General features: G+C 44.2%; 1 protein-coding gene across 1 annotated transcript in view; it reads right to left on the reverse strand.

The window, feature by feature from the left end:
* Positions 1-15,242, reverse strand: part of LOC148047189 (uncharacterized) — a 32,884-nt gene extending 17,642 nt beyond the window's left edge. The window contains exons 1-8 of the mRNA XM_087711249.1: positions 15,005-15,242; positions 14,224-14,499; positions 11,260-11,547; positions 10,217-10,279; positions 4,753-4,898; positions 2,963-3,059; positions 2,289-2,338; positions 525-621 (exon numbers count right to left, since the gene is read on the reverse strand). Coding sequence (XP_087567375.1) covers positions 525-621; positions 2,289-2,338; positions 2,963-3,059; positions 4,753-4,898; positions 10,217-10,279; positions 11,260-11,547; positions 14,224-14,499; positions 15,005-15,119 — 1,132 coding nt within the window. The 5' untranslated portion in view covers positions 15,120-15,242. The remainder of the gene's footprint in view (positions 1-524; positions 622-2,288; positions 2,339-2,962; positions 3,060-4,752; positions 4,899-10,216; positions 10,280-11,259; positions 11,548-14,223; positions 14,500-15,004) is intronic.
* Positions 15,243-24,137: the final 8,895 nt, after the last annotated feature.

Raw genomic sequence — 24,137 nt, forward strand, 5'->3', positions numbered from 1 at the left:
TCAGCTGGTGCCCCTTACCAGAACTGCTTGCTGACCCAACCTCCAAGATGCCAGTCCTATTGATAGGCTGCCTAGAAGCTGCCCCTGTTTCCTCCAGTGAGGTCGCCCACCACACTGCTAAAGATCAGACAATGAAGCAAGTTTTGAACTGGGTGTGGAAGGGGTGGCCCAAGGGACTTATAAAAGGGCTGCAGCCAGGCAGGGTTTTTGCTAGTTATCTGAGACACTAATAAAGAGCTGTTCTTACTGAAGCCTGAATCTGCCTCATCCATTCCCACGATCTAACACTGAGACTGGGGGGAAGTGATGAAATTTTACTTTTAATTGGGGAGGGGGGAACTGGTGTCAACTTAGAGCTGGTTTTCCACCAGGAATATGCCAATTTGATATATCCTAATAAAAATAAAACCTGTCTGCCTCAGAGTTCTTATTGAACAGGTTGTATTACTTGCAGCCCTGACACCTGGCCATTTAAATGTTGATGGGCAACAGGTTTTCAAGCACTGAAAGTACAAACACTTCACCTTCTGAGACTTCCGGGCACTGGAATACGGATCCAGGGCTGTCCATAGGCTTGATTGTTCTCACTCCAGACTCTGTTGCTCCTGCTTCAGCCGGTGTCTGTAAAGAAAATGAAAATGAAGGAAGTAAGCATCCCAGTTCATTTAAGTGATGGGTGTTTTCCGTCCTCCAATCAACGCAATCTTAACAGTCCCCACCAATGCTCTTCTAAGCCCCATTTCCTTCTCCCCCACTTCAATTCTTCCTGGACAGAACCCTGCTCTCCCTTTCCTCACCCCACTACTGTTCCTTGCCTGTCTCCCACTCCTCCCTCTGAGCTGGTGGGCCAGCAGGACTGAGCTGGGCTGGATCTTCCCTGCAGAGCAGTTGACCACTGTTCCCTCTAAGGTGCGCGGCCACGCACGTGGCAAGAAACCCCCGCGCAGCAGTTTCTAACTGCCGCGCAGAGATTTCTATCAAAGCAAACGTGGGGAGGTCCTTTACAGGCGGCTAGAACTGGCCACCCGCAAAGGACTTCCCCAGACTGGGAGGGATATTAAAAAAAAATGGCGTTCCTTCTAGCTCAACGCTGCAGCTGAGGTGAAGCCGCCAAAGCTCCCGCCAGCACCCCTGTTTAGGTGAGGTGTTCCGAGCGGAGGGGGAGGCAGGCACCGCCGCCACTGCCATGGGCGGGGGCGCCAGCTTTACCTCAGCTGCAGCGCTGGGCAGCAAATGTGGTGGCGCTGTTGGAGGAGGAGGAGGAGGCGGCAGCAGTTATTCTTGGGGGGGGGCTCGTCACAGCAGTGATAAGTCCATAGATCAGTCATTTTTAGATGCAGGACATTTTCATACAGTAATGTAGAAAAAGCAATGCTGTCTGCCAAAATGCTGTCACTTAATGAATATGTATAAACATATCAGTAAAATGTGGGTGAATGAAAGGCAGTAAAAATAGGAAATGTTTGCTGAAAGCAATGCAAACAGAAATGCCTTCTTGTTAAATTCTTCGAATACAAATTTTAAAGATTGTCTTAAATTTCTTGCTGGTTTACAGGCATTATTTTTTTTCTTCCAAAAATTGAGTTAGCCTCAAGGAATTTCATTCCCAAGAAAATAAGCACAGAAATGAATGTAAAAAGAAACTATAAAAAAAAACCCTGTTCATTAATTATATAAAGCACTATTTTACTTACACTATTTTCTCCAACTACCATTTCAAATTATTCACCCTTCGAAGTTCCTATGTTTCCCTCTCTCCGTGTGTGTGTGTGTGTGTGTGTCTGTGTGTGTGTCTGTGTGTGTATGTGTGTGTGTGTTTAAAATGCAGGAATAAAAATGCTCCTCACACACCACAACTTTAAAGGCTATTTTTTGCTTCACATGCCAGACTTTCTGAGCCAACATTTTGGTTGCTAAGCAGGAGCATTGTTAAGTGAGACTGATATTATGTAACACTTTTAATTAAGCGGCTACCTTGAATAAACAAAACTTTGAGTTTCAAATAATACTGATTTCGTTGTTGTCTTAGGTGACATCTGTGAAAAAAATTCAGGTGCTCAGGCATGAAAATGTGCCGCTCAAACACTATACTTTTCTGCGTACACTGAAAAATAATTAGAGCGAACATTGGAAGGGACTCAGCCCCAGAGAAACTCCAGAAGCCCATAATTCCTCCATGGCTGTCTTGGGGTTCAATTTCCCAACCCAACAACCTTCATGGTCTTGCGTTTCTGGTGTATTCCACGTTCAGAGTTTTGTGTTGAGACTCCAGCAATAATCAGACTCACCTCTTCAGTTACTTGGGGTTGGAGAATTGTCTGTGATTGAATCTCACCACCTGTACCATAAACAAGGGGGAAAGCAGCCATTTCAGGAAAAATATAATCAGATTTCCCTTGCTGGGATATATTTTTCCTAAATCTCCACCACAGGCCTGATATATGACAAAAAAGAGAGGACATCTCACTTATTGCTTAGGTAAAGAGCTTTTGCCTGACCTGGGGAAGGATTTATGTTTAAGACCTTGAAAGGCCCAGATGATACAATTGTCTGGATTTTAACTCAGCATCTTGAAAACAGCAATAGGACTCGGACATATATATTGCTTCACAGTGCTCTACAGCCCTCTCTGAGCAGTTTACCGAGTCAGCCTATTTCCCCCAATAATCTGGATCCTCATTTTACCGACCTGGGAATTGGGCTCTATGTTGATTGGACCATGTGACTGAGACTGGGGGGAAGTGATGAAGTTTTACTTTTAATTGGGAAGGGGGGAACCGGTGCCAACTTAGAGCCGGTTTTCCACCAGGAATATGCCAATTTGATATATCCTAATAAAAATAAAACCTGTCTGCCTCAGAGTTCTTATTGAACAGGTTGTATTACTTGCAGCCCTGACACCTGGCCATTTAAATGTTGATGGGCAACAGGTTTTCAAGCACTGAAAGTACAAACACTTCACCTTCTGAGACTTCCGGGCACTGGAATGGGGATCCAGGGCTGTCCATAGGCTTGATTGTTCTCACTCCAGACTCTGTTGCTCCTGCTTCAGCCGGTGTCTGTAAAGAAAATGAAAATGAAGGAAGTAAGCATCCCAGTTCATTTAAGTGATGGGTGTTTTCCGTCCTCGGATCACCACAATCTTAACAGTCCCCCCCAATGCTCTTCTAAGCCCCATTTCCTTCTCCCCCACTTCAATTCTTCCGGGACAGAACCCTGCTCTCCCTTTCCTCACCCCACTACTGTTCCTTCCCTGTCTCCCACTCCTCCCTCTGAGCTGGTGGGCCAGCAGGACTGAGCTGGGCTGGATCTTCCTTGCAGAGCAATTGACCAGAGGGTCCCAGCAGAAGGGACCACTGTTCCCTCTAAGGTGCGCAGCTGTGCGGCCGCGCACGTGGCAAGAAACCCCCGTGCAGCAGTTTCTAATTGCCGTGCAGAGATTTCTATCAAAGCAAACGTGGGGAGGTCCTTTGCAGGCAGCTAGAACTGGCCGCCCGCAAAGGACTTCCCCAGACTGGGAGAGATATTAAAAAAAACTGGCGGTCCTTCTAGCTCAACACTGCAGTTGAGGTGAAGCCGCCAAAGCTCCCGCCAGCACCCCTGTTTAGGTGAGGTGTTCCGAGCGGAGGGGGAGGCAGGCACCGCCGCCACTGCCATGGGCGGGGGCGCCAGCTTTACCTCAGCTGCAGCGCTGGGCAGCAAATATGGTGGCGCTGTTGGAGGAGGAGGAGGAGGCGGCAGCAGTTATTCTTGGGGGGGGGCTCGTCACAGCAGTGATAAGTCCATAGATCAGTCATTTTTAGATGCAGGACATTTTCATACAGTAATGTAGAAAAAGCAATGCTGTCTGCCAAAATGCTGTCACTTAATGAATATGTATAAACATATCAGTGAAAAGTGGGTGAATGAAAGGCAGTAAAAATAGGAAATGTTTGCTGAAAGCAATGCAAACAGAAATGCCTTCTTGTTAAACTCTTCGAATACAAATTTTAAAGATTGTCTTAAATTTCTTGCTGGTTTACAGGCATCATTTTTTTCTTCCAAAAATTAAGTTAGCCTCAAGGAATTTCATTCCCAAGAAAATGAGCACAGAAATGAATGTAAAAAGAAACTATTAAAAAAAATCCTGTTCATTAATTATATAAAGCACTACTTTACTTACACTATTTTCTCCAACTACCATTTCAAATTATTCACCCTTCGAAGTTCCTATGTTTCCCTCTCTCCGTGTGTATGTGTCTCTGTGTGTGTGTGTGTGTGTGTGTGTATGTGTGTGTGTGTTTAAAATGCAGGAATAAAAATGCTCCTCACACACCACAACTTTAAAGGCTATTTTTTGTTTCAAATGCCAGACTTTCTGAGCCAACATTTTGGTTGCTAAGCAGGAGCATTGTTAAGTGAGACTGATATTATGTAACACTTTTAATTAAGCGGCTACCTTGAATAAACAAAACTTTGAGTTTCAAATAATACTGATTTCGTTGTTGTCTTAGGTGACATCTGTGAAAAAAATTCAGGTGCTCAGGCATGAAAATGTGCCGCTCAAACACTATACTTTTCTGCGTACACTGAAAAATAATTAGAGCGAACATTGGAAGGGACTCAGCCCCAGAGAAACTCCAGAAGCCCATAATTCCTCCATGGCTGTCTTGGGGTTCAATTTCCCAACCCAACAACCTTCATGGTCTTGCGTTTCTGGTGTATTCCACGTTCAGAGTTTTGTGTTGAGACTCCAGCAATAATCAGACTCACCTCTTCAGTTACTTGGGGTTGGAGAATTGTCTGTGATTGAATCTCACCACCTGTACCATAAACAAGGGGGAAAGCAGCCATTTCAGGAAAAATATAATCAGATTTCCCTTGCTGGGATATATTTTTCCTAAATCTCCACCACAGGCCTGATATATGACAAAAAAGAGAGGACATCTCACTTATTGCTTAGGTAAAGAGCTTTTGCCTGACCTGGGGAAGGATTTATGTTTAAGACCTTGAAAGGCCCAGATGATACAATTGTCTGGATTTTAACTCAGCATCTTGAAAACAGCAATAGGACTCGGACATATATATTGCTTCACAGTGCTCTACAGCCCTCTCTGAGCAGTTTACCGAGTCAGCCTATTTCCCCCAATAATCTGGATCCTCATTTTACCGACCTGGGAATTGGGCTCTATGTTGATTGGACCATGTGACTGAGACTGGGGGGAAGTGATGAAGTTTTACTTTTAATTGGGAAGGGGGGAACCGGTGCCAACTTAGAGCCGGTTTTCCACCAGGAATATGCCAATTTGATATATCCTAATAAAAATAAAACCTGTCTGCCTCAGAGTTCTTATTGAACAGGTTGTATTACTTGCAGCCCTGACACCTGGCCATTTAAATGTTGATGGGCAACAGGTTTTCAAGCACTGAAAGTACAAACACTTCACCTTCTGAGACTTCCGGGCACTGGAATGGGGATCCAGGGCTGTCCATAGGCTTGATTGTTCTCACTCCAGACTCTGTTGCTCCTGCTTCAGCCGGTGTCTGTAAAGAAAATGAAAATGAAGGAAGTAAGCATCCCAGTTCATTTAAGTGATGGGTGTTTTCCGTCCTCGGATCACCACAATCTTAACAGTCCCCCCCAATGCTCTTCTAAGCCCCATTTCCTTCTCCCCCACTTCAATTCTTCCTGGACAGAACCCTGCTCTCCCTTTCCTCACCCCACTACTGTTCCTTCCCTGTCTCCCACTCCTCCCTCTGAGCTGGTGGGCCAGCAGGACTGAGCTGGTGGGCCAGCAGGACTGAGCTGGGCTGGATCTTCCTTGCAGAGCAGTTGACCAGAGGGTCCCCAGCAGAAGGAACCACTGTTCCCTCTAAGGTGCGCGGCCATGCACGTGACAAGAAAACCCCGCGCAGCAATTTCTAACTGCCGTGCAGAGATTTCTATCAAAGCAAATGTGGGGAGGTTCTTTGCAGGCAGCTAGAACTGGCCGCCCGCAAAGGACTTCCCCAGACTGGGAGAGATATTAAAAAAAACCGCCAGTCCTTCTAGCTCAACGCTGCAGCTGAGGTGAAGCCGCCAAAGCTCCCGCCAGCACCCCTGTTTAGGTGAGGTGTTCCAAGCGGAGGGGGAGGCACGCACCGCCGCCACTGCCATGGGTGGGGGCGCCAGAGGGAGCTTTGGCGGCTTCACCTCAGCTGCAGCGCTGGGCAGCAAATGTGGTGGCGCTGTTGGAGGAGGAGGAGGCGGTGGCAGGAGTTATTCTGGAGGGGGGGCTCGTCACAGCAGTGATAAGTCCATAGATCAGTCATTTTTAGATGCAGGACATTTTCATACAGTAATGTAGAAAAAGCAATGCTGTCTGCCAAAATGCTGTCACTTAATGAATATGTATAAACATATCAGTGAAAAGTGGGTGAATGAAAGGCAGTAAAAATAGGAAATGTTTGCTGAAAGCAATGCAAACAGAAATGCCTTCTTGTTAAATTCTTCGAATACAAATTTTAAAGATTGTCTTAAATTTCTTGCTGGTTTACAGGCATTATTTTTTTTGTTCCAAAAATTAAGTTAGCCTCAAGGAATTTCATTCCCAAGAAAATGAGCACAGAAATGAATGTAAAAAGAAACTATTTTCAAATTATTCACCCTTCGAAGTTCCTATGTTTCCCTCTCTCCGTGTCTGTGTGTGTGTGTGTGTATGTTTAAAATGCAGGAATAAAAATGCTCCTAACACACCACAACTTTAAAGGCTATTTTTTGTTTCAAATGCCAGACTTTCTGAGCCAACATTTTGGTTGCTAAGCAGGAGCGTTGTTAAGTGAGACTGATATTATGTAACACTTTTAATTAAGCGGCTACCTTGAATAAACATAATTTTGAGTTTCAAATAATACTGATTTCGTTGTTGTCTTAGGTGACATCTGTGAAAAAAATTCAGGTGCTCAGGCATGAAAATGTGCCGCTCAAACACTATACTTTTCTGCGTACACTGAAAAAAAATTAGAGGGAACATTGGAAGGGACTCAGCCCCAGAGAAACTCCAGAAGCCCATAATTCCTCCATGGCTGTCTTGGGGTTCAATTTCCCACCCCAACAACCTTCATGGTCTTGCGTTTCTGGTGTATTCCACGTTCAGAGTTTTGTGTTGAGACTCCAGCAATAATCAGACTCACCTCAGTTACTTGGGGTTGGAGAATTGTCTGTGATTGAATCTCACCACCTGTACCATAAACAAGGGGGAAAGCAGCCATTCAGAGTCAGCCTATTTCCCCCAATAATCTGGGTCCTCATTTTACCCACCTCGGAATTGGGCCGTATGTTAATTGGACCATGTGACTGAGACTGGGCAGAAGTGACGACGTTTTACTTTTAATTGGGAAGGGGGGAACCGGTGTCAACTTAGAGCCGGTTTTCCACCAGGAATATGCCAATTTGATATGTCCTAATAAAACTATTCTTTGAGGAACCTGTCTGCCTCAGAGTTCTTATTGAACAGGTTGTATTACTTGCAGCCCTGACACCTGGCCATGTAAACGTTAACGGGCAACAGGTTTTCAAACACTGAAAGTACAAACACTTCACCTTCTGAGACTTCCGGGCACTGGAATGGGGATCCTGGGCTGTCCATAGGCTGGTTGATTGTTCTCACTCCAGACTCTGTTGCTCTTGCTTCAGCCGGCGTCTGCAAAGAAACCACCAACTCTCCAGCCGACGATTGACACCTTGCGACCCTCTGGTACTTCTGTTTTTGCATGGACAATTTTGATACAGTGGCTTTGAGAGCATTCTGCGGCCTCAATGACCCACAGGATGCTTCATGCTGTAAAGAGAGAAAATGAAGTCAGCATCCCAGTTCATATAAGTGATTCGTGTTTTCCCTCCTCCTATCACCACAATCCTAACAGTCCCCCCCCATGCTCTTCCAAGCCCCATTTCCTTCTCCCTCCCTCCAATTCTTCCTAGACAGAACCCTGCTCCCCCTTTCCTCAGCCCACTCCTGTTCCTTCCCTGTCTCCCACTCCTCCCTCTGAGCTGGTGGGCCAGCAGGACTGAGCTGGGCTGGATCTTCCTTGCAGAGCAGTTGACCAGAGGGTCCCCAGCAGAAGGGACTCAGCCCCAGAGAAACTCCGGAAGCCCATAATTCCTCCATGGCTGTCTTGGGTATCAATTTCCCACCCCAACAACCTTCATGGTCTTGAGTTTCTGGTGTATTTCAAGTCCACAGTCTTGTGTTGAGACTCCAGCAATAATCAGACTCACCTCTACAGTTACTTGCGGTTGGAGAATTGTCTGTGATTGAATCTCCCCTTTTGTACCATAGCAAAGGGGGAAAGCAGCCACTTCAGAAAAAATATAATCAGATTTCACTTGCTGGTATTTATTTTTCCTAAATCTCCACCACTGGCCTGATGGATGACAAAAAAGAGAGGACATCTCATTTATTGCTTAGGTAAAGAGCTTTTGCCTGTCCTGGAGAAGGATTTATGTTGAAGACCTTGAAAGGCCCAGATGATACAATTGTCTGGATTTTAACTCAGCATCTTGAAGATAGCAATAGCACTCGGACGTATATACCGCTTCACAGTGCTCTACAGCCCTCTCTGAGCAGTTCACAGAGTCAGCCTATTTCCTCCAACAATCTTGGTCCTCATTTTACCGACCTCGGAAGGCTGGAAGGCTGAGTCAACCTTGAGCCTGGTGAGAATTGAAGTTCCAAATTTCAGTCAGCAGAAGTAGCCTGTAGTACTGCATTCTAATCATTACACTACCTTGGCTCTGAGAGAGAAGAAGGAGGGAGAAAGGAGTATGTTTTATCCCATTATTTTTATGATGGCCGAAGGGCAAAAGTGTTGGTTGAGAAGATGTGCTGGACTACAAGAAAATGAAAAGTTAAAATCAAACTTAAGACGCCCTAAGTTCCTCTTAGAGATCTTCCAGGACATCACAATTCTTGATTGACAAGAGGTGGTCACCACATACATAAAGGAACATGCCTGGTGGTTCTTGCCCAATGTTCTCCTCTACCCCTACTTGCAATTTCTACCACTGCACCTTCTCTCTTTTGTCTGTTCTAGGGGTGAACATTCTGGAATTACAGGAAATTGAAAAATGGCTGCATAGTTTCTTCTTCCTTTTTGACTCCCATTGAAAATGTTGTTGGTGGGTCAGGGGCTTATGGTGGGTCAGTCTATGACAACCTGCCTCTCCCAACTCACTTTGGGGCAACTCACTACAGCCAACTTGCCATGGAACAACTTGCAACAGGATGTTAAACTAATATCAAAGAATGTTCATACTCCAAGCTCTGGAAATCATTCTGCACAGAAAGTACAGATGGGAGAGATCATTTGTGCCAAGATGTATAATAGCACCAACATCACAATCCTTACTGGCATTCCAGACTATTTAAGAATATGCCTCTTGTCTCTGCTGGCAGTAGCATCTGGCAGACACCTGACCTCTTTCAAAACCTCCATATCCTTTCCTAAATTTACATCCTTTACCATTGAATCACCAACCAGACGATGACTTCTCTTTTTGGATACCTTGCTCTTCTTGTGTGACTGATGTGTAATATCTGTTTCACACTTTCCCCTTTCAAAAGTAAGTTCTTCATTTTGGACCACGATCCTCTGCTTATTTGAGTTATCATCATCACAGCTATCTTGACCTGTCACTTTAGTGTCCCTATTAAGGTCAGCAAGGGCACTGCATCTGTTATGCTGGGACAGAGCGAAAGCTTTGTGTTTGTGGTCCACAGCTCTCACCCTGCCAGATCCCACGGTTATCCATCCTGCCCTTCTCTGGCAGGATCTTTGTGGTAGAGGGGGCTGATAGGGTGGCAGCTCAATAGAGTGGAATAGCTGAATTGGACACCTAACTTCTGCTTGGAGAGCACAGATTAGAGATTCTAGATAGGTGATCTGTCCATGTAGACTAGTAATTTGATTACAAAGGGGACAGTATTCAAATTTGAAAAGAGTACTGCGAAAGACAGCTGCAAAGCAAGTATTGCACGAACTAACCCAGTCATTTTGAAATCAAATCAAATCACAATATCAAGCACACTAACCCTGAATGTATTATTGCTGTTTTTGCTTTACAGTAAAATTATTTGCGCGCCATTACGCATGCGGGCTGCTACCTTTGTCCTCTGTACTCCCTCTCAGTCTCCCTCACTCACAGCCAGCAGCTCCTCCCACCAGCCCCCCCGGAAGTTAAAAACTGGGAACTTACATATCAGGAGGAGAATCAAGATCATGGCAATCACAATTCCCAAGGAAATCCACCATATTATAGCTAAACAAGGACAAGAAACATGGTTCCAATTAGACAATTGCTGAGTTCCCTGAAGTGGAGATGCTGAGCAACAGAAGCATTTCCCAACCTGCACTGGCCTCCAGGAAGTGCCCCCACCTACAGCCCCTCCCCTCCTGGCTCTAGATGGCAGAGGGAATGGCCTTGAAGGGCAGAAGGAAGAGCCATCACCAAGACTGATTAGATGAGGGTGGCTTCAGCCTGGGCCAAGAAATCAGATTAAGGAAAAATTACAAACCCTTCTTGGTTCCCCTGAAGAGAAATGTTCAGATTGCAAGATTCTGTAAATTTCATTTTATAATACAGATAGTCCTCGGTTTACAATCAAATTTGAGCACAACTTTTCTGAGGCTGAGTCAGTTGTTAAGTGAATTTTCCTCCATTTTATGATCTTTCTTGGCACAGTTGTTAAATGAATCACTGCAGTTGTTAAGGCAGTAACATGGTTATTAAGTGAATCTGACTTCCCCGTTGATTTTGGTTGCCAGAAGGTCACAAAAGGGGATCAGGTGACCTTGCAACTGTCATAAATATGAGACAGTTGCAAAGCGTCTGAATTTTGGTCACGTGACCATGGGGATGCTTGCAAGGGTTGTAACTATGAAATTGGTCACAAGCCACTTTTTAAAGTGCTGTTGTAACTGGGAACGGTCACTAAACAAACTATGGTGAGTTGAGGACTTCCTGCAAAAGAAGCACCATGAGGTTGGTTTCTTCTGCCAGTCTATCTTGTTGGATTGACAAAAGACCAGTGGAAAAAGTCATTGAATAACACGGGATAACTTCTTAAGACCAGATAATTCTATCAGAAAGGAAAACTCTTTCAGTTTCGGAGCCTCATATCTTTCCAGATTTCCAGATCATCTCATCTCTCCCATTGCTAAATGCAGGACTGTATATCATAGCTCTATCTGAACAGTAGAGATGACACTGATCCATGTCTTCATCATCCAACCTCTCACCTCTTTCCTCCTTCAAGGCCAAGACCAGGGGCTCCTGCAAGCCCTCGTGCTCCAGGTAACACCGAAAACGATTCCTCTCCTTGGGGTCGATCTCAATGCTGAGCAGGACATAATAGGTCCCATCTGAGTTGGGGGCCACGTTCTTATGGAGTGTCTCATACTGGCAGACCTCTCCATCCCTCGTCCAGGTGCTCCTGATCTCCTTGGGGTAGAAGCCAAAGGCCTGGCAGATGAGGATCTCCAGGCTGTCATCCACCACCTTGCTAGTCACCTTCCCCACCGGAGGCTCTGCAGAAACAGCAACACCTGAGTTCCTGGGATTTCTAGAGTTTCTGGCAAGTTGATTTAAATATCAAGTCCTCCTTTGGTCCCCCTCTCCCCCTTCTCCCTCTCCTCCTCTGAACCTCTGGTACCCACAAAGATGGGAACATTGAAGCTCTTCCTTTTTAAAAAAACAAATACATAGAATTCGAGATTAAGTTGTCTAATTAATCAACATAAACCCTAATTTGGGAATTGATTCAGTTTTAACCCCCCCCCCCAATTGAATTTGATCAAGTTCCACATAGGAATCAGAAACTGATCTTTTCCTTCTGACCCAAAGTTGGTTTCTTTTGCTTTCTAAGATTTTCTCACTGCAATTGGACTGGATCTTCTTTTCCCACTCAGTTTCTTTGTCTTTGAAGTCCTTATTTTGGGGGCATTGAAGATTATTTTCCTTCTGTAATATGATGTGAGATTTCTCCTGAATCTCTGCAATGTGTGTCTTGGCTATATAGGGTAGAAATAATATGGGGAGGGGGAGCCTACAGAAACATGCTCAGTGGAGACCGTCAATGTTCCCTCTAATTTTTTTTCAGTGTGAGCGGAAAAGTATAGTGTTTGAGCAGCACATTTTCATACCTGAGCACCTGGATTTTTTTCATAGATGTCACCCAAGACAACGAAATTAGTGTTATTTGAAACTCAATTCTACCATGTAAATATCCATTAAGTAAAGAAATCTCCCTAAACAGGTGGTCCTCAATCTACGACCATAATTGAGCCCAAAGTTTCTATTGCTAAATGAGACATTTGTTAAGTGAGTTTTGCCCCATTTTACAACCTTTCTTGCTACAGTTAAGTGAATCACTGCGGTTAAATCAGTAACCTGGTTGTTAAGTCAGTCTGACTTTCCTACTGACTTTCCTTGGCAGATGGTTGCAAAAGGTGACCCCAGGACACTGCAACCGTCATAAATATGAGGCAGTTGCCAAAGATCCAAATTTTGATCCTATGACCATGGGGATGCTGCAATGATCATGTGTGAAGAACAGCTGTAATTCACTTTTTTCAGTGCTGATGTAGCTTTAGTCATTAAGTGAACTGTTGTAAGTTGAGGACTATACTTTCCCCCTTACTATCCAATAGTCTGCAGTGATTTAGCAAGTTATGAATAAATTACCAACTGATGTAGATTAGCAATTGGAGCACTTAAAGAAGCAAACAAAGAGGGGAGAGGAAGGAAGGGAGGAAGGAAAGAAGGGAGAGGGAGAGAGAAACAGAGACAGAAGGAGAGACAAAAAAGGAAAGAGGAGAAAGAGAAAAAGAAAGGGGAGAGGAGGGTGGGAGGATAAGAAAAAGAGGCAGAAAAAAGAAAGAGAGAGAAAGAGGAAAGGAAGAAAGAAGGAAGGAAGGAAAGAAAAAAGGAAGAAAAAAGGAAGAAAGAAAAGAGGAGAGTAGAGAAGGAATAGAGGCCAAAAAAGCAAACAAGGAAAAGTAGGGAAAAAACTTTCACTGGAAAACACTATTTTTCCATCAGTGCAAAACTTTCCTAAACAAGGTTAATTTTCTGGATTTTGACTTTCCAGTCCAGGTGGACCAAGAAGCCTTTATTTTCTTTTTCTAAAATCAAATAAAATCTGCAGAGCACCAGCACGCCATATGAAAAAGAATTTGTATTTGCAAGTAGGTTGATCACCAATCCATGACAAATAAGCTGAAATGCAATATTTAAAACATTCTTACTAAACAGCAGTCTGCCTTCGCTGGATGGCTTGGATCTCTCGCTGACTCTCCATGAAAGCACCGAGATAGAAACAGCCCTCCTGTGCGACATTGACAGTAGGGAGATGGGGGAGGGGTGCCTCGCCCTCTCCTGGGGAGCCCTGTCTGGGGAAGAACCCCCCTCCTCCGGCCTTGGGACCGTCGGTTTCTCCGACGGGTCTCCCCCCCTCCTCTGCCCCCGACCGACTTCCTTTTCTGGGCTTTTTGCAAATGAGCCGGACGCAGCCGAATCTCTCTCTGTGTGTATGTGTGTGTGTGAGCGCGGGTTGCCCAATCCAGTTCCTTCCTCCGTAGTTTTGAACCTGGGAGGAACTGGTTTGGGCAACCCGAGAGCTCCGCCTGACGCCCAAAGGGCTTTGCACGAAGAAACGCAGCTTGAGGCGCAAGGACGGTCCTGGCTGTGGGGCGCAGGCCCCTAAAATCCTCTCTTTGGTTCCCTCCTCCTCCCCCTCCTTCCACAGCCTGCGTGACGCCCTAGGCTGAGAGCTGCTGCTGCTGCACAGCTGAGGGAGGGAGAGCGAAAGCAGAGGCGGGGCGCCAAGCTTTGGTTAAGGCAGGCAAGGGAAACCGCGAGCCGAAAGGAAGTCTTGCTGGGAAGACGCGGCAGCAGGGCTTTAAAGGGCTCCCCCCTCCCCAGCCAGCCAGCCCACCCAGCCCATTCTTCCCCTGCCACAACTGTATCCAACAGGCCAAGTTGCTGGGAGGAGAAAGTTTGGGCTGCAGGACATGAGATTCCTCTGGGGAGGTCCTTTGCGGGCGGCCAGTTCTAGCTGCCTGCAAAGGACTTCCCCACGTTTGCTATGAAAGAAACCTCTGCGCGGGAGTTGAAAAGTCCTGCGCGGGGATTTCTTTCCATGTGCGCGGCCGCACAGGCGCGCACCTTAGAGGGAACAGTGGAGACCGTCCTTTGCCACTCACCAATCCTCTGCAGAACCTCCTTCTGGTAGGACAGGTGTCTCTGAAGCCACTCAATGCAGGTCTTCTCCAGGAAGATTTTGTTTCCATGGGACCACTTTGAGTCCTCCTCCCACTTCTCCTTCACCTTCTCGGCCTGGGGCTGAGCTGTCACCCATCTAAAAGTCTCCTGGTCGAAGCTGATGAAGTCCCTCCCATCGTAGCCATAATGCAAAAATCCTCTTTTGCTCCCATCTTCCCTGAGCTCACAGCCCAAATTCACCTGCCAGGTGTGAAGCCCTGAAAGAAATCCAGAAAGAATGGATGTGAATGAAAAGGGTCCAGGATTCCTCTCCTAAGACCCAATTTTATTCTACCTCCCATCCCTCCCAAGGAGAGAAACCCGATTTCTCCTTCCCCTCTTTATCCCACAAAGAGAAATGTCTTTTACTTCAGTTAACCCTGTTTGAGCCATGGTGGTGCAGTGGTTAGAGGGCAGTACTGCAGGCTACTTCTGCTGACTGCAATTTGGCAGATTGAATCTCAACAGGATCAAGGTTGATTCAACCATCCATCCTTCTGAGGTCCGTAAAATGAGGACCCAGATCATTGGGGACAAGATGCTGACTCTGTAAACTGCTTAAAGAGGATTGTAAAACACTGTGAAGCAGTATATACATTTAGTTGCTGCTATTACTATTTAGGTCAGGCCATGAAGAATTTTTAAGTGAGAGAGATAATTGGGGGTGGGGATTGGGGTCTTCTTTCCTTTTCAGGAGGCACTGCTGTCCCTGGCTGTGCTCACCTCCAGCATGGTGGTCCAGTTTTGATAACTTGTCCAGGTCATCCCTGAAGACCCACTCAGGGGCCAGAAACATCTCCTTCTCCACCTCCTCCATCCAGGGCACCAGAGGCTCCATTTTCCTGGTGAGGCTGTCAAAGCGGATGATGGGCTGGTCATCCAAGTAGCCCCTAATGAAGAACTGGTTCAGCTCCTGGCTGTGCTCGGACTGTCGGTGGTAGAAGTAGGACAGGGAATGTGAAGGAGAGGCTGGAGAGGGAAGAGGGAGAAGAGCTGAATTGTGGGGTCTGTACTGCAACACCATCCCCTTCAAGCGTTTATTAGAGAGGACTGTCAAGCAGTATCAAGCTGTACAGAAATCTAAGTGCTATTATCAGAAACAGCCCCTCCCCAACAGGTTCTCTAAACTGGAACAAATGAGGTGAGGATCTTTCCAGTGAGGGCAAAGTTTGATGATAATAAGGGTGGAGCTGGATGGTGAGGACTTCGCCCAGGCAGGAGAAGGAAGGACCAGGAGAAAGACGGCAGGCCTGAAGTCTAAAAATTTCTCTTTTCACTCTCTGTTCTCCCAGAAATAAAAATGGGGGCTGATTACAAATCAGTTACTATAGTGCGAGAGGAGGAGGATTTTCCCTTCTGGGAAAGGCATTTGGGACTGAGGGGGGAGGATGAGGGAGAGAAAGACGCAGCTCAGACCCTTTCCCAACAAGGGAAGACTCAGGTAGGCGCTATCTGCATAGAAGTTAACAAGCCAGTTGAAGGCCTGAAAACCTGCCAGGAGATCATGCAACCTTTTCAAACAAGGGCAAAGTCTGCTGATCACGATGGAGCTGGCTGGCCCATTGCCAGGAAGGAGAAGGAAGCCAGGAAGTAAGACCTTATGCTGAAGTCTAAAAACTTCTCTTTTCACTTTTACTCCTGTTCTCCAAGAAATGCGAATGGGAGCTGATTACAACTCAGGCACCAAAGTTTTAAGACCCGGCTTGCTTGAAGCTTCAAGCGCGAGAGAAGGAAGGTTTTTCCATCTGGGAAAGGACTTTGGGACTGAGAGGGGAGGGTGGGGGAGAGAAAGACCCAATCCAGGACATGCGCCCCTCCCTTTCTATTTCTTCCTCCCCACCCGCCCCTCGCAAATCCTTCCAGAAACTCACAGCAAAGGCCGCCCGGCAGGAAGGACCCCAGCACAGCTCCCCAGAGCAAGAGGGGCGCCCGGTAGAGCTGCATCGCCCTCCAACCAGGCGCTACCGTGCGCCACCAACCGAAGACACCTGCCGTTCCCCAAGGACAAGGCGCTCAGCCGTTGCTCCAGCTCGGCCCCGTCCAGATCCGCAAAGAAATCCAATTCTGCTAAAATTCTCCGCCCCGTCCGGGTCCGTGAAGAAGAGAGAAAACGGCGCTGCTCCCTTGGTGTTTTCCAGGGTTTCTGGAGGGAGGGAAGGATCCTAAGGAGACGTTGCCCACAGCGGGGCAACGGTAGCCCTCAAATGTCCTTGTTACCCCGGTTGTGTGAACGCAGCCACTGCGATGCCCTCCTCGCTAATTTTGCTTGCGAAGCTACCGATCGACGCCCCCCCCCCCGTCGCCCCGCCCCGTCCATGGGCGGTTTGGGGAAGAAGCTGCACTGTGATAAAAGTTTATTTCGCACGGTAATAAAAGCAGCGAATAAAAGCCGCAGCTCAGCACTTCTGAGAACAGTAACAGTTTGCTAACCACATCTTGTATGTTTGTGTGTGTGTGTGTGTGCGTGCGTGCGTGCGTGTGCGCGCGCGCGCGCGCGCTATGCCAGAGGGTTGCGGAAAGCCCCACTTCTGGCCCTCTACCCCCTCCCTCCACTTTCCCTTCCCACAAGCCAGCCTAGTCTTCCAAGGGAGCCCAAGGGAGAGCGCCCTGCAGTAATCTAGCTAGAAAAATCACGGGATTGGAGCTGAGGCTCCACGATAGAGGGGCAGCGGGTGTAGCAGCTAATTCTGGGGAAAAGGCATTTTGCAGGAGCTCCCACAACTGCCTCTCAAACTCCCCAGCATGTTTGGGGCGTAGGTGGGGGTGGATGGGCTCAGGCTCCTAATTAATACAGAGAGGAGGTCAGAAGTTGTGAAGAGCAGAGAGAGAGCATTTAAATGATTTAAATGATTGTGATTGGTACTACAAGTGTACATTGAAACACTGAATAATGAAAGAATGAAGGATGGGATTTTAATATAAATAGATGTGAAGGGTGAAATAAGGGAAATATGAATATTAAAGCAGGTGAAAGGTGGAAAAAAGAAAAGAAATGTCTTTGATTATTGCCGTGAAATGGGGAAAAAGTTAAAATAGAGATAGAAATAAGAGGGGAATAATTATATCATACATATACATACATATATATTAATACATTAAGGTATATGTAATAACAAGAGGGAGGTTTAGAAACTGAAGAGCGGTAGTATTAGGTATGTTTAAATAATATGAAACAATGAGAAAACTGTAATAATGGAATAATAATATGTTTATTTGTATCAAAATGTATAATACGAAACTATCACACTATTCACGCAAGTTAATGCAAAAAGACGGTATTGAACAATAAGACAGGGAGCGAGAGAAATACAGAGAGAGAGAGAGAGAGAGAGAGAGAGAGAGAGAGAGAGAGATTGACTGACTGACTGACTGACTGATTGACTGACTGACAGGTAAGCATCTTTGGCAAGGGCTCTCTAGCTTCCTTTGGCTGCCCTGAGCTTCTTAAAGCTGGGCACTGCAGGCCCATCCCCCTTTCCATCATCCCTTCCTCCCAGACCCTATTCCCACCCCACAAGCCCTCGTATTGGCGAGGCTGGTGTCAGTCATGATTAGGTTGGGCCAGTGTCTTGGGGCAGAGAGAAGGTTGTGCATCTCCCCAAGCGACCGAGGCATGCCCAGCACCAACAAGGGCCAGAAGAAGGCCCAGCAAGAGTGAGGTGCCACTACTTCTCCATCCCCTGCCATCAGCCTTACCTTCTCAGGCCAGGCAAGGAGTGACTGGGAGGAGAGGGCGAGGGGCGGGGCCAGCCAGTGATGGGACAGAAAGCCTCAGCAGAGGCCCAAAGAACCTGCCCTTCTGTTAAAGAAACCACATTGGGGTTGAAAGTGTTTGTCTTCCGCTCCCCCCCCCCCAAAAAAAGAGGGTTTGCTTTTAATGGAGAAAAGAAAAGGAACAAAAGGAAATTGCACCCTCCCTGGCCACTGTCAAAGGGATCATTTGTCCTGATGGAATTTGGCCAACAGATTGTCTGAATTTGATGCTGATCATGTCCAAAAAATGAGGGTGAAGCCCCTTGTAGTGTTCCCCAGGTCCCACTCACATCTCCTGCAAAATTCCACGGAATGCAAGGTTGCCCAGTCTGGGAAGAGGATTGCAAAGACCCCAGGGAAAGGGATGTCCCCAAACACACACACACACACACACACACACACACACCAAAATCCAGGTAACATGAAGCATTGATCCAAAGTCAGGTGAACAAGAGTCACAAAGTTACAGTACCTGCATGGCAGGGAAAAATGTGTGGTTGTTTCTAATGCTGCATTGTCCAAATATTGGACTAAGGAGGTGTGTGCTGGAATTACTCCTTAGGAGGAAAGAGGCAAAGAGGCCTCACCAACCTCCATTGTGCCTCCCTCCATTCAGTCCTCTGGTTGAGGAGTCAGTTTCTCTTCATCCCTCCTGATCAGCTGCAGCTTCAATCCTTCTCCATCCTGGGCTTCTGGCTGGGTCTGTGAGCCCTCCACCTGCAGCTGCGCTTCTCCCCTTGCCTCTCCAGCCAGATGCTCATCCGCTTGTTCCTCTAAGAGCCCCACTGAGGTTCCTGGGCTCACTTCTTCCTCCAGCCCCTCCATTCCTGTCTTGGTGGCCTCAGCATCTTCCAGATGTTCCTTAAGGCAAGTTTCATTGCCTGATGGAGTTCTCCCCTATAGTTCAGCCAGTAGCCTAATAGATGGCAAAGAGAGAAAATAGCTAGTTTATTTCTGGGCAGCAGCTCCTGCCTGGGATGGATATAAGCTGAAGACCCCAAGGGGCTCAGGTGGTAAAACTGCCTGGATTATAACTCAGCATCTTGACTTTCTCATTATGGATGAAAGGCAAAGTTGTTGGCTGCCTAAAAGTGCTGACCATGGGGAACTGGAAGGGACATTCCTGGAGGTGTTAAGAAATGATCAAGTTGAAACTGTCTGTGTTCCTATTATGTGTTCCTATGGGACATCACAGTCCTGTTTTTCCAACACCACTGAAGCCATTCAAAGGTGGCCAGCAGGGCTGTTCCCAGTAGGGGTTTCTAACTAAATTGTCAGTGACTTTTATTCAATGATGCTGCACCTCTGGGAATTCTGTTATTGGTCAAGACAGAAGACGCTCTCCCAGATGTGTTTTGATTTATACTGCAAAACCCCAATCCCAACCTATCCTGATAGGACCTTGGCCACCATCAATTACTTTTAAGCAAGGATGTTAAACTTTTGGGAATTGGTACAAGACGGATGGTGTTCCCCATATATTCCAGACATGGTAATTCTTAATCCAACTCTCACAACATTTATTTTGATTTATACTCCAGTCCCAACCCAGTAAGAACCAAGTACCACCAATCTTGGCTGATCTTGAACAGCTAAGCAAGGTCTGACTGGTTTATCACTTTCATCTGAGACTGGCAAGCAAGCCAGACCAATTGCAAGAAAGTCAGAAGGCCCATCCTAGAGGAGAGACATGGCAAAGCACTTCTGCCTTGTTGCTGAGAAAATGACCTGGCTGTGTTGAGCCACCCTTGGTGAAGCTCAACTGAGGAAACACTTTCTACATCTCACATCTCTTGCTCTGAGCCAAGGAAGCAGTGGCTCCTTCCATTGTTGGATCTTCCCCTCTGCAATTCTGTCTCCCCCCAGTATGATTGCAAGCAGGGGCAGAAAAAACAGGTCCCCTCCATAGCCACCACCTTCCACCAGAGCTTCCCTGAAGGTCCCTCTTGCCAAGTGAGAAGGCATTGGGATCATCTTCAGGGCGAGATTATGGCTTTTCTGGCTTTTCAGACATTATTTATGGGACTTTTCTTTGATTCCTGAACCCCTGATATTTGGTATGTGCTCCTCTGAAGAAAGTGGAGACAGCAGCAAGGTTGAACATTCTGAGATTTACAGGAAGTGAAAAAAATGGCTGCATAGTTCCTTTTTAATTCTCATTCAAAATGAGAATTGCGGGCAAGGACCTTGTGGAGATCCTGGCTGCAAATGTCAGGGAGGTTCTATTCCATCACACCAGATCCATCAACACAGAAAGACGCAGGATTTGGGGTCAATAGATGTGTTTCACTTACTGATCAGGAAGAGAGTCGCAGATGTCAAGATTATGATCATCATCTTTCCCCACCAAATGAAATAACCACATATCTAAAGAAAGAGAAACATGGTTCTGATTAGACAGATGCTGACTTCCCTGACATGGAGGTGTTGAGCAATGGAAGCTTTTCCCAATCTGAAGCAGCCTCCAGGCAGTTCCCCCACCTGAAGGAAGCCTCCCCTCAGAGGCTGAAGAGGAAAGAGCAAATGGCCTTTTTTATTAAAAAGTTTTTATTTACATATTTAATACACACAACAATAAAATAAAATAAACACACAGACACAGACACAAAAGAAAAGAAAAAAAACACAAAAAGAAAAAAAACCATCATTACATATAGCATGTCGTTTGGTTACAGGTGTTTTAACTTCCACATCCTCAAATAATATTTACCATATCAGACTTTTCATCTAGTATAACTAAATACCTCACTTTCATTCTACAATATATATTCAGTTACCATTAGTATTATTTTTTCCCAGAAAATATACTTATGTTCATTATTATCCTTGTACTTCATACTTTCCAACAGAGATCTTATTCCTTCATTTTTCAACAAAAAGTCACTACATATATATACCAGTTTTCAATTATTCCCTTATTAAAATTATTTATCAACAGCAGAATATAATTATAATACGTTCTTAGCATTATACATTATATCACCAGACCTCTATTGAATATATATAAAATCATTATTATCCTTATCCTTTTTAAAGCAAAAAATTCTAGGATATTCAATTCATTGATATATTAATTTTTCATTGTATCATTGTTAGTTTATTTTACAGCATAGTTGTATCATCATTTAACTTCTTCAATTAAAGCATAAGTATATCATTTTTCAAGTTTTTTTTCCCCCTAGCCACCGATAAAACAAATCCCATATCTTATAAAATTGCTCGTCCTCTTGCTCTCTAATTTCAAGTGTCAATTTACTCATTTCAGCACAGTCCATTATTTTTCGGATAATTTCTTCCTGTTTTGGTATTGTTTCATTTTTCCAGTTTTTTGCAAATACAATTCTGGCTGCTGTTAACACATTTACAATCAAATATTTTAAGTCTTTGTTGTAGATTTCTGGTATGATCCCCAATAAAAAGACCTCTGGTTTAAAGTCTATTTGTTTGTGTGTCATTTTCTCCAACCACATGTGGATTTTAGTCCAGTATCTTTTAGCTTCAGTGCAAGTCCACCACATGTGGTAGTATGAGCCAGATATCTGATGACATTTCCAACACTTTTCTGATTTATTCTTGAACATTCTTGCAATTCTAGTTGGGGGTAGATGCCACCTGTAAAACATCTTATACAAGTTTTCTCTATATGCAGTAGACATTGTCATTTTATAATTTTGAGACCACAATTTCTGCCAATTCTCTAAGTCAATCCCATACCTAAATTTTTCCCCCCAAGCTATCATAGTTTCTTTAACTTGTTCTTCTTGCAATTTAACCTCCAATAAATAGCCATATAGTTTTTTAATTACTTTTTCATCGGTACCTGTTAAGATTTTGTCTAACTCAGTCATTTTATTGTAAAAACCTTTGGTTTTTCTATCTTCATTCTATCTAGATTGTATCTGTGCATATGAATACCAGTTCATTTCTATCCCTTCTTGTTTCAACTCTTGAGTAGATTTGAGTTCACCCTCTGCATTCAATAATTCAATATATCTAACTGTTTGTTCCTTTTTATATATTATTGGATATGAAAATGCTTCAATTGTTGATATCCAGACTGGAATTTTTAAGTAGTGTAATCTTTTTACCTTTTCCCAGTTTAATAGCATCGCCTCCCTTATATAATGTCTTCTAAAATAACCATGTGCTTTAGTTCCCTTATACCATAAGAAAGCATGCCATCCCAACAATAAATCATGACCTTCTACATTCAATAATCTAGAGTTTTTTAATCATATCCACTCCTTAATCCACATCAAGTTTGTTGCTTGATAGTATAGCTCCCAATCAGGTAGGCCAAATCCTCCTCTAGATCTAGCATCTTGTAGCAATTTAAGTTTTATTCTAGCTTTTTTTCCTTGCCAAATAAATTTCAGAACTATTTTATTTAAATCTTGAAAAAAATCCTTACCCAATCTGATTGGGATTGTCTGAAACAGGTATAGAATTCTAGGTAAAATGTTCATTTTAATTGTAGAAATTCTTCCCATCATTGATAAGTGTAGATTTTCCCATTTCTTCAGATCAATCGCTATTTGTTGTTTTAGTCTGGTATAGTTGTCCTCCTTAAGAGTGCTACATCTAGTTGATAAGTATATCCCCAAATATTTAACCTTACTTGTAGTTTGAATCTGCAAAGTTTCTGACAACTCTTCCTTTTGTGTTGCTGGGATATTCTTTGTCATAATCTTTGTTTTATCTTTGTTTATTTTCAAGCCTGCTACTTTTCCATATTCCTCTATTCTTTCTAGCAGTTTGGGTACTGTTTCTAGTGGATCTTCAAGGATAAAAACTAGGTCATCTGCAAACGCTTGTAGCTTATACTCTTCTCTCTTAATTTTCATTCCTCTTATTTCTTCTTCTTCTCTGATCTTTCTGTTTAGGACCTCTAATGTTAAGACAAAGAGTAGTGTATAAATAAAATTTATGAATAAAATTTTTAAGTCTTTTCACCAAGTCCCAATTTACAATTTATAACCAGGTTACTTATACTATTTAAGGTTATCATTTCATTATTGTTATCGTAGTTAATTGTATGTTAATGAATAAACATTCCATAATAATCTAAAACAATCTACAAAATACTGAAATCCCTACTTATTAATCACCAAAAATTTGATAACTTTTTATCATCAACTTTCATTATCAACCTGTATCTTTCCAGTAGCAAAACAGTCTTATCTCTCTTGCCAGTTGTTGTGTCAATTCTCTTTTCAGCTCCTTTATAAAGTTTTTATAAACTTATCTCCGCACTTTATTGCTTAAAAGATCTCTCAAATAGTCTCTTTGCCCTTGAATTGTTATTAACATTAGTTTGTCTTTGGTTGTCAAACTTATTTCTGAATAGATTTCTCTTCTTAACTCCATCATTATCACCCTTTTTTTCCTCCTGTTTCTTGAAATCTGGGATAAAGCTCCAAATTGTCAAATTCACTTTTCCATCTTCCCTTCTTTCCGCTTTCACCCATATTTGCTCCATTTATAAGTTCATCTATTGTCTTGTCTTTATCTTCTATATTTTCTTTCTCTTCTTTAATTTTTGGGGTTCCAACCACATCATCTTTTGCTGTGAGAAACAATAGTCTATCCAACTTCTTCTCAAATCTCCCAAATCCTTCTAAAATATTTTGAATTCCAGCCAGGATGTTTCAAATTTTAAGGTTTCCTCATCTGGATATTGATGCATTTTTCCAAAGAAAATGAAGTAGAAAAAAAGAAAAAAGGAGTCTAATAGCCACTGCCACTCTAACCTTCCAAGCTTCTTGTGTGTGTGTGTGTGTGTGTGTGTGTGTGTGTGTGTGTGTGTGTGTATAAAGTCTTAAGCACATTCTTTTGTACTCTTCAAAGGAGAAGGGTTCTTATCTTTTTCTTTCCTTTTCCTTCTCTTGCCAAAATATTTTCCAAGAGCACCTGCAAAAAACGATTTGTGCCCTTGACTCTTTATCAGATTTTGTAAGCAAGTTGCAAACCCTTCAGTTACAAAGTCAGTAAGATCAAATAGGAACGAACAAAGGATACATTGCTTCCGAATGGCAGATTCCACTTTTTCATACTTTTCTCAATTTTATGGAAAACAAAAATCTTTAATTGTCTTTGGTGAAAT

The sequence above is a fragment of the Thamnophis sirtalis genome, unplaced genomic scaffold (genome assembly GCF_051295495.1).
Source record: "Thamnophis sirtalis isolate CommonGarterSnake01/CBP01778 unplaced genomic scaffold, rThaSir2_p1.2 scaffold_3, whole genome shotgun sequence".
NCBI lineage: Eukaryota > Metazoa > Chordata > Lepidosauria > Squamata > Natricidae > Thamnophis > Thamnophis sirtalis.